This window comes from Pholis gunnellus, assembly GCF_910591455.1.
Source record: "Pholis gunnellus genome assembly, chromosome: 13".
Classification (NCBI taxonomy): domain Eukaryota; kingdom Metazoa; phylum Chordata; class Actinopteri; order Perciformes; family Pholidae; genus Pholis; species Pholis gunnellus.
In genome coordinates, this window is record NC_136540.1 from 11,555,750 (window position 1) to 11,566,678 (window position 10,929).

Sequence of the window (10,929 nt, forward strand, 5' to 3'; positions counted from 1 at the left end):
TAGCGAAGATGATGTGTCCTTTGGAGAGAAGCCCGGCCCCTGGGTGCAGTAACCAGCCAGGCCCTGCACATTTTCACTCTGCAGGGACAGATTCCAGTTACTGAGCCTGGGGGACAGAGACAAAGATGGACTCTGACATCTTTGTGCCTGAGGAGGGAAATTATTGTCATAGTGATACAATTCTGCAGAGATGTACTAAAAAATGCAAGATATCCAATCATAAACGCAAACCTAGTTGTCCAGCTCCTCCCGTGATTCTCAGCAGTGGACGTCCTCTGCAGACTAGTGAAGCAGATAAATGGAATGAAAAGTCCCACCTGGGCTATACATTACCCTCCAACCAATCGTCTATCAAGCTTGGCTCCACCAAAATTACATATTAACCTGAAAAAAGTTGCTCATTTCTCCTCCACTATCACACTTCTGCTGCCCTGCAGCCCCCCCCCGGGTCCCGTTAAACACATACTGCCACTGTACACTCAACATTGTTTGCATACAACAGTTAAATCACTTGCATAACACATTCTTAACTCGTCATTCATTAGTTATCTTCTGTTTTGTTATGCAGGCAGGGTGCAGAAGTCAGAGGTTGCATTCAAATAAGCAACTTCTAATTCACCCATGACCCATAAAAATGGCGACTATCAGTGTGTGTGTGTGTGCATGCTTTATTAATGTTTCGCTCATTTATTCTCTACTGATTCATTATACAAGAACTCTATCTCAACAATGAGCCAAATGAAGTTACCAAGAGAGACACAACTACCCACAGACACACACATGCACATGGACAGTCAGGTGTGAACGAGGCGTCCTGGTGTGGGAAGCTGTCAGCTGCATGACTGACCTTGTGGATGTCAATGAATGTTGGATCAAACGCTGAAGAACAGCCGTCAGCCCGGAGCCAGATGGTTGCTTTCCCAACATGAAAGAAATGCAGTGGGAATTCTACATTTAATGTACACTTGCACTGCAGATTGATGATCTGCATGAACACAATAGAGTAGTCTGTTAACATACAAAGACAGCTGCACACAGGTAATTCAAATACATTGTACACAGTCGTTTAATCCGTAGATCACAGGAGAATCTGCTGAAAATATAAAGGACACTAATTTCATCTATGAACGTGTTGGGTGCTATAGATTGTCTGAACACTAGAGGGCAATGAGAGCTATAACAAAAAATAAAGTCTTCCTAACTATACATACACTAAAAGCAGGTTATCTTCATAAGTACAATTGATATCATCATAAAAGTTCATTTGTGCCACGGACCATATGAATAAATACAAACACATCCTGATTCTTCCCTTACACTGCTGTTTCAGTACGTCACAGTTGAAAAATACTATTATTTGCATATGAAAAATAATTTAAATGCACGATGTTTTAACATCAGATGTTACACCTGGAAACCAAAGATGTATCTCTTCACTGTTTGAAATGGCAGAACACTGTAGGAAGTTTAAATGACAGCCACTGCTTACTATAGGAATGTCAAGGCACTCATTAAATGTAATGTCATACAAATGAAACGGAGAAATTGGGGTTGTTGTTCCATAGCTGGTATCGAGGTTGACTTATGGGAAATTGTAAAAACATTTTGATTCTGTGAAGACGCAGCTAGACAACTACAGAAACATTATGCACATATTGCAACAGAGAGTTATCATTGTTACTGTTTATACAACTATATCATAAGGCGTATATACAACAGAGAATAAAAATAGTATTTATAAGTATTTCCAGCTGTTTCAGTCATGACAGATGTTTATGCAGATGTTAATTATATATTTACAGAACCGTTTTCATTGAAAGAACTGACCTCTAATTGTCTTACAAAAAATGTTTATGTGATGTAAGTTTTCAAGGGAAGGCTTCAACTAGGGGAAGATTTCACCAGGTTCAGCTTTACACTTTCATTAAGTCATTGTATACATTTAATATCTGTTAATAAACAGTCCTAAAGTAATTCACCAAACTACAACTCATTCTGTCTTCAACAGTACCCTTTATTTGAAATAGGCAACACAATCAATCAGTAAAAACACTGCTGATATCCAGTGGCTTGGTAGACATTTGGTTAATACAAAAATTCCATGAAGTGAAGCATACACCCCAAAATCCCATAAAACAGTATACTCGTGTTAAATACAATACAAAGCACAAATCCACTTCAAACCCATGATCCTGGTATACTGGATTTAGACATGGTAATAAAATACTCCTTATCTGAACTATTTGGCAAGACTTAAGGCAAAAATACAAAGACAAATAATAAAACATCAAAAATAAATTCTCAAAGAATACCTCATTTCTCCTGAATACAACATCTGCAAAGTAATCTCTACTGACTAAATCAGTTGGCAAGTGTTTTGGCAAAAAGTGAACAGACAACCATAACAAAAACAACAATCATAAACATACAATTCCAGTTACAGCTCCTGTAAATTCAAGCCTTTGATAGATAAAAAAGCAAGCCGCAGTGCATTATGTTGGATTAATAGAATACTGTTTTATAACATGTAGCCTATGAAGCAACCTGCTGGAACCTTCAGCCCAACATGTACTAATAGTAATACCACCGAGGAGGTCACAATCTCAGGTGATGACTGTGTGGCATCTTTGAAAGCTTCATTGTGTGACCCTGAAAGATGAGAGAGGTTTAATTCTACAACAAAACATTCAACAGAGGTGGTGTGTTTGAGAGCGATGACGGTGCACGTTTTCTTGTCTTCTTATAGGCCTCCGCCGCTGTGAGTACTGAATTTCTGGCAGAGGGTGGTGAGCAGAGAGTCCGGCTTCTTCCCTTGTCTCGAGATCTTCCTAAAATGGAAACACAGTTTGCAGTGAGCTTATTTTATTGTGAGTCCAAAAGCACCTGGATATATATATATATATATATATATTTACTCACATTGCCCCCACACACAGCAACAGCACCAGTATGGCGATGATGGCGAGAGCGATATATACATAGATAGGTACCATGTCCCGTCCTGGTTCAGGTGCCACTTCTTTCTTCTCTAAAAACAAAGCAAACACACACAATGTTCAGGTTTATTTACGTATTCCCTTCATCAATAAAAGCATCTATCCATGAACCTTACAAAGACAAGTCAACTAAAATCTACATCAACAACAATAGATTATCAACGCAATGTCCAAATAAAGCAGGAGATCCCCATTTGGACATTTTATAGAACCACAAGTAATTTGGACCCATTTGTATTGCGTACGCTTTATAACAGTATACCAGTAACAGTAAGAGACTGGCAAACAAATTGCATATAAATAACATCACAATAAGACAATTAAGTCAAGCTAAGCAGAAATCACGGACAAAGTGTGATAGCTGGCTTGGGTATAATGAATCAAACGGCACAGTGGTAGAATTACATCCAGTGGTTTAAGGACTGTGGCACCACCATAAACATACATATACTTTATAATCCAGTGTAGATAATGTAGTGGTTTGTATAATGGTCTGTTTTGAAAGGACAAACCAGCTCTGTCCCTGTGTAAGACTCCAATAAGAGTTTTTGAGTTCATACATTTTGTGGGATTTAGAATCAAACCAAATTCCTAAGTACTTACATAATGTTGTGCTGTATTATATAGCCACACTCCACAGAGTAGTAACATCAAAGCTCTGTGCTCTCGTGAAATGCATATTTATTTTCTTTTTTAAGGCTAAGAAAATGTTCAATTGATAAGAGTGCAGTAAAGCCAATAGTATACAGGATGGCATCGTCAGCATAGAAATAGACAGAGTGCAATATTTAGCAGGAAAATAAATATTATTTATGTACATAAAACAACTGGGGGCCTAATACTGACCCTTGTGGGACACCATTGTCAGTCACCTGGAGTGCAATGAAGGAGACTGACCAGCAGAGTTTGTTAAACATTTTATTCTGCAAAAACATCGTGATGCTTCAAAGCAGAATGACAATGAATTTCATTTATCAAGCTAAAGCTACAGATACGTTAGGTCCATTTCAGTTTCTGTACGAATAGGAATTTAAACTGCCAATACATTTTGCAAGAAGGCAATCAATAAACATGAAAACAAAGAACCCATTAGTTTAACATTGGTGTACATCCAAAAGGAGATGTTAACAAGAATGGCTAATTTCAACACTTGTAAATGAGATGAAATAGGCTGTTGCTTACAACCTTCTGAAAAGAGAAAATAAAATGCTGGAGCCCTGCTGACCCCCTTTCCTTCCAGTCTTTGTGCAATGTGTATGGACACTGTAGCCTTCAAGTACCCATACAGTACAGCGCATCAGTGGAATCCAGCTGGCAGCTTCATCTTATTTACCTTAGAGCACCAAAAATCAACACGCGCTCAGATTAGATACATTATCAGACATAGTTAGATCATAACTGTCAGTCAGTACCTTCAAAAATACAGTTATACACCTCAAGTGACTCAAATGTCCTTTCAGTAGTAGTCACATTAGGCAATGGAGAAAAATGCTCACTTAATCTGTGCATTTCAGTCCTTGTTGTGGCCAATTCCCACTCTTTACTTGGAAGGCGTTGATGCAAGGATACATCGTAGACAGACAGTTTTAGTCGCTATAGTTCTATTGAAGTAATTCAACACAAACTCAGATAATTAAATAAAAACTAGATTTACAAGTAGAGACCAACCCGTCTTAAGGTGCTTAAAGTAGTACACACAAATTTGAAATTAATAAAATTGCTCCAAATAAATGAACACAAAGTTCAATGTAGGCCACTGGACATCTCATGTTTGAAGCTCAAAAAATAAATTTGCGGCGCTGCTGCATTTATCACATTTAAACCTCTCAAAATGATCATAACATAACATTTTGTTCAGGATGCTCCCAATCCTCAGATGCTCCTTCATCCGATCTTGGCAGCATCAGTGGCTAAAAAAAAATACAAAACAAGTAGACAAATTAGAAAATGTTTGCAAATTATGATTTCTATGCATTTGTATTTGTTTGGTTTTGTAAAAAGGGCCATGATGCTTTGATCCTGTCGAACTTTCATTGTTATTTTGACACACCTGCTGAAGTGACAAATTAGACGTTGGCATGTCAAGCAGATAATTGTGCCACAACATGTCATTATGGCTCTCACAACTTCTAAAATCATTTTTTAAACATTTATTAAAGGCATTTTTGTTGTAGAGTATCCATCAAACTAAATTATAATGATAAGAGCAAAATTAAGTAAAACTAAATTTGACATAAGACCAGAAGGCATTAAAATAATAATATATTTGAAATAGATATATGTCATATTGTACACCTGAATGAAATTTATGTTTTGCAATATCATAACAATTAATAAGTAAACTTACTGTTTTATGATGACATCAGGGTCTTCCAGGACGGACTCCAAAAAAATATGTGTAGCTCATGAGGACTCATTGATGTTGTAAAAGCAAAACAGTTGCTTCATGGCTTTTTAAAAAAAAATATGTATACCTAGAAACATTTTGAATTAATCCTCCAGAAAAACCAGATTAAAAATAAATCTCAGGAATTTAAGGTTACGTCATAAACGTGTATGTTGTCTGTGGCACATTGCTACGTGTATCTCATGAGGACACCCAGACAAAGACTGACTGGGAAAGTTTAAAAATAAGCTTGTTTGTCACAATCATTTTTTTTAGGTTTTCTTCGTAATAACGAAAACTAAATACAGGTTTTACTGCAATGTTATTGGTAAACATCATTACCTGGGTGGCATATCGGACGACTCCACTGGCTCCAAAAGCTGTTGTCGGCACAATACTTGGACAACTTGGACCGAACCTTGAAGCAGTTTTTCTGATTGTCATGGTTGGAGGGCAGCGTGAGGTTCCTCTGCCTCGTTGAAATCAGCTTCTGTCAATAACAAAAATGTGTAGAGAAATGATTATAGTACAATAAAAATTTGAGTTAGAGAGTTAACACACATATCCCAATGCCTAAATTGACTTTAAGCTGCATTAATCAACATTTCTTTATTTGGTCTCATTTAGCTCACTAGTTTTATGACTGGTTCAGTCTCAACACTCTCATTAACCCAGCTTTTAAAAACATTAGTCAGCCCTTTTTAGCTGTGATGCACCAAACTACACTGCAGAAATGGGAACATTATGAGATATAAGAAGAAATTATATGATGATGTGTGTTATGGTCTTGGGTTTTTGTTTCCTCCGTTTCCTCCTTGTGTGTCATGTTTGGTTTCACTTCCCGTTCTTGTGAGTTTTCCCGTCTTTTTGATTGTCTGCTCTGCCCTGATTAGTTTCACCTGTCCTCTCCTCACGTGTTCTAACTTCCCTTGTTAGTCAATCCCTATTCATGCCACTTCAATTTCTTTGATCTCTGCTGGCTCATTGCTGTATGGAGTTTGGGTACCAGTTTTGCCTGTTACACTTGCCTGCTTCTGGCTTCTTTCATTTGATCTTTTAAGTGTACAAGTCTGCCTGTTTTGCCTGCAGGTTAGTGATTATTTGACTCTTCCCTTTATGCTTGCATGCCTCTCACAGCAGCCTAATCCTGTTTTCTGCAGGTGGTTCTGCAGTACTTTTATCCCTCTTGCAGCTGAACAATCGACAGAAGTGGAAATCTATCCACCGAAAACCTGAAGCAGAAATGCTCATATTACGTACCGAAGCCGTTTTCCCATCAGGTCCGTCTTGTTTGTGTTCCACCTCCCATTTTAGACATTGTCCAGGAATGCTCCCAACTGGGCTTTCCCAGTGTAGTTGCAGCTGCTTGTCTGGGCCTGTTTGCAGATGCACCTTGTCTGTGGTTGCAGGCATCACTGCATGAACATTAAACAAATGACTCACTGATTACAGATTGTGATAGAAAGCTGAGAGGGAAACAAATGTATGTTGATGAGATCCCAGCGGAGCAAGTAATGACGCCAAACACGGTAAAACATGAGGGCCATAATAATCACTCTAATCTCATTAAGTTTGCATGTTAAGGCAAACCTTCATGTACCGTGGTTTTGGATTTCCAAGGAGATGAATGTAGTTTGCAGGGGACCTTCAGGAGAGGAGCCATTTATACAGAAGTTGACATCAGTGAACTCCGGGAGGGATTTTCCAGTGAAGTTGCAGCCTTTCCTGGTTCCGCCTGAGATAAGATATTTTGGGCATTCATCTGCCTGTTCCAGCCCCTTGTGCCTTGGGAAGAGACATAACACATTGCTTAAATGGGTGCTATCTATTCATCCAGACAGTTTTGTTGAGAGTTGTTGAGGTGTTTGTCATATACCATCATCTTAATTCTTCAAAGGACAATGGCCTTGATTTCTTATTATAATAAGATCTTGGCACTAAGGTAGATTTAATCAAATCAAGCAATCACCAACGTTGTTCAGGTTCATCCTCAGGGGACCTTGAAAGTAAATAGGGTCTATCTTCTTAGGACCATGGATGTCTTTACAAAATTTCAAGGGAATCCATCTAATGTATATTTTGTTCTGGACCAAATAGGTGGTGCAACTGACCTCGGAAGAAATTGCTAAAAAGGGCTTTGATGGGCCCATAACATACCAGAAATACAGATTTTGCCGTGAGTCAGCAGGCATCTTTGGGTTTCTCCCCCAATTGCACTCCAGGTACTGCCTGTTATGGTTCACACAGACAAAATCCTGGACTGCAGTCCCCACAACACCTTGAGGTAGGAAGGCCATTAAAACCAATCAATGTCAATTCATCCATTTTCCAAATATCTCATTCTGATGTATTTACCACCATTTATACACCTGGAGCACTGACCTGTGCTGGAAGGTTTCTGGAGCAGTTCAGTGTAGCTTGTGCTCTTGATCATAGTGCCGTTGGTGCAGGGTCCACTCAGCAAGGTGTACACTCTCACTCTCACATCTTTCATCAGATCAAACTGGGCACTGTGCTGCGTCCTAGACATCCTGATAGCCTGCCAATCCAGAAACACAATCCCGCTATTCAGATTACAGTTTATTCATATATACTGTGCTCAAACATTCAACAGATGCCTTTGGACTGAAAGTTTGCTTCCCAATCTTCAATATCCACCAGAGATTTGTATTCAAAGCTGGTTATTGTGGAAATGTGATGCCTCAGGTGTTCACTCGAGAAGATCATGTCCTGAAGCATTCAAGTATGAGAAACTATAAATATCCTGCCAACAATGAATGTATCAGAAAAAAAATATATATATTTTAATTAAGTCAAGATTTTATAGCTGCTGTTTGAAATTGGTCTGTATGAGGCTGTGAAATAGCTCCATTTATGCACAACCATCCCAATAATCAGTCATATCATTGTCACCGCAGGCACAGATATGATCATTGTCTTCGTCATTCCATATTAGTCATATCTGTCATATTCATTGTAACTCAGACACCAGCATTCACTGGAAACATTATTGTGTTTGTTCCTGTTCTATCAACATCCTGCAGGCAGAGATAAAACCAATCAGTCATTTTTGCTCAAGTATATCATGGCGCAGTGACAGAAGGTTTGTGGAGAGCTATGACTTTTGGCTTGTTCACAAAAAACAAACAAAAGAAACTGAATAAGAAAATGCTAAAAGGTAACTTCTGTCACTCATTCAAAACAACTTCAACAGTGTTGAAAGTCAATTATTTAGTGATAACCCATGGAATATCAACAAAGCTTTATGAAAGTTAAGCCACGTGAACCTGTTCTTACATTGAAACACATCTAAGCATGATGATTATTGCTCCATACACTACATGAGGATAAGGCCTTCATTAAATCAAGCTGTAGGAGATTTCCACTCTAATGTAATGGACAGTATGTATGCTGATATTTGAATAATTCCAAACAGACTAAAGAATAAACCTGGTACAGTTTCCACAGAACTGAAGCAGTGAATAAGTGGCTCAACACTGTGAAGTGGTGTATATAAGGAATGCAGCAGATCATCTAGAGTGAAGCGGCTGAAGTTTAAGGACACATCATCTAATATTTATTTCACATATAATTAAATAATCTATCAGGGTTCTGTGAATTAAAGCAGCTTCCATGGTGACATCAAACACATTTAATTTAACTGTTAAATCTGTATCTTCATGTCTGTATCTCATACCATGTGGGTATGAGATGAACTGCATCCTTTTAATTGCCTCATTAACATATAGCTGATAATGTCACGCTATATTGATAATCTCTGGCATGAGATTAGGCAAGTTAAGGCAATCCTCTGTGTAAGTATTGAATGAAAGCACTTACAGCCCAGCTGTTCCTGTATGTGTCGAAGTACTCCAGCTGATAAAGTTTTGAGCACTCTGTCACATTCATCAAACTGGCTGGGGGGCTCCATCTAATCTGGAGATGTCCAAAATGACCAAGGTCCAATATCACAAGGTCCTCAGGAGGATCCACTGCAAGAGAAAACAGAATGATTTACAGAATGTCACCGTTCTTCTAAAGTATGTTTAGTATGACTGTTAATGCTCAATCTGTGTTTAAACAGGCACCCTCTTGCACACAATTCCATGACAATAACTCCCTGTCTCTGCAGAACAATTCATTTATTGTGAACCCCATTAAATGCATTTTACGTAGTTTTTTATTTTTGTATTCTTTAAAACGACACAAGTCATAAACAAGTGACGAGTGGCATGCGACTAATAAATTAATAATTGACGTAAACAGATCTGGACCAACCTGTAGGTCCATTGCAATGCGTGCTCGCGGGCCATGCTATTAATAGCAGCATCAGTGTCGGCCAGGATTTACTCGCCATTCAGATGCGTGTGCACGCTTACAACCAAGACTGTGGAAAAACAAATACAGATTAAAAAAACTTGTAAAAATGTATAGAGTATAGAATATAAATGTAGCCTACTTTGTAATATATGTCTTAAGCATGAACAAATCTCAAGATGTTAAATATAACGAGTTTTAGAATGACTGATATAATATTATATAAAATATTGCTAGAAAAAATAAATCTGTCAGACTTAAACAATGTACTTACGTGAACGTGAGGCAGGTTCGGGGCTCCAGGGCACTGGCAGTGGTGGTGGTCTGTTTGACAGTGTGTGCTGCTCACAGGAGGCGTCTCACTCTATTGAAGGCAATCGTTGAGTAATCCCACATCCGCAGAAATAATGTATTGGAGTGAATACAAATATAATGTGCTGAGGAGGAGGAAGCTTAAGAGGGTGGAGACACACAGAGACCGCTGCTATTTAATAAAACAATATTCCTTTCACTCTCATGTCATGCCGGCTCTTGTGTGGATGAACACAAATGCCCCCTTCCCGAAATTCATCTTTTTTTCTGCGTTGTCAACCAATTTGGTAAGTCCAGTGCTTTTGTGCCGTTATTATGCTAATTCGCACTGTCGCCATGGGAAAAATCCCGCATTCACACCTGTCAATGGTGATACACTGTGTGGGTGAGGTCGAGCGTGACGGAAGGTAATTGCGTCACCGTTCAGGTTATTCCAGTCCAGAAGCTCTAAATCGTGACACCATCAAAGTCGTAAGAAAAACAAAACAAAGCCTCACTTAATCTACAGAGAAATCCCTAGATGAGACTTTGAAGAGTCTGATGAATGAAGGACTGGGCTTGGAGGAGGAGCTACGATAACGTAGTTGAGGATGGAGAGAAATCAATGTCTCATGCACTAAAACCCAGACACGCTATCCAATCCTAATCAACACAACATCAGAACTGGTTTAGGTTTAATTCCCAACGCCAGCCTGAAATTACGTTATGGTCATATTACTAGATCAACTCTTCAGCTGCAGCACATTTTGTCTTCTTCCAATTGCTTTTGTGCTAAAATGGCCGGCTTACAGTTCAGCTGGGTGGCAAAATAAGTGCGAACTAAGTGAAATATAAAATCTGTAAATGAAAACGATGCAGTTAAATCAGACACACAGACCTCATCCTCAACATTGAATGCATAACAAAATGCTCCTGGGC

At 38.7% G+C, this 10,929-nt stretch overlaps 1 protein-coding gene across 4 annotated transcripts; it reads right to left on the reverse strand.

Annotated features, from left to right (window-relative positions):
- Positions 1-2,000: 2,000 nt before the first annotated feature.
- Positions 2,001-10,185, reverse strand: il13ra2 (interleukin 13 receptor, alpha 2). 4 transcript variants are annotated; one of them, XM_079171545.1, is made up of 10 exons: positions 9,974-10,185; positions 9,661-9,769; positions 9,223-9,374; positions 7,765-7,921; positions 7,540-7,660; positions 6,983-7,167; positions 6,643-6,797; positions 5,725-5,872; positions 2,920-3,028; positions 2,001-2,828 (listed from the first exon to the last, which is right to left on the reverse strand). In XM_079171545.1, exons 2-10 carry the CDS (start codon positions 9,737-9,739, stop codon positions 2,741-2,743), a joined length of 1,194 nt encoding a protein of 397 aa, XP_079027671.1. In that variant the 5' UTR covers positions 9,740-9,769; positions 9,974-10,185; the 3' UTR covers positions 2,001-2,740. The 4 variants fall into 4 exon arrangements, with proteins under 4 accessions (XP_079027671.1, XP_079027673.1, XP_079027672.1 ...); XM_079171547.1 differs by lacking the exons at positions 2,001-2,828; positions 2,920-3,028 and adding exons at positions 3,805-4,906; positions 5,344-5,378; XM_079171546.1 differs by lacking the exons at positions 2,001-2,828; positions 2,920-3,028 and adding an exon at positions 3,805-4,906 and having other exon boundaries at positions 9,974-10,184.
- Positions 10,186-10,929: the final 744 nt, after the last annotated feature.

Bases quoted from the DNA above. Each gene is read 5' to 3' on its own strand.
- il13ra2 (XM_079171545.1), bottom strand. From the start codon at position 9,739: ATGGCGAGTAAATCCTGGCCGACACTGATGCTGCTATTAATAGCATGG. The intron at 7,661-7,764 runs GTCAGTGCTCCA...TCCTACCTCAAG, and splicing joins CCAGAAACCTTCCAGCACAG to GTGTTGTGGGGACTGCAGTC. The intron at 6,798-6,982 runs GTACATGAAGGT...ATGTTCATGCAG, and splicing joins CTTGGAAATCCAAAACCACG to TGATGCCTGCAACCACAGAC.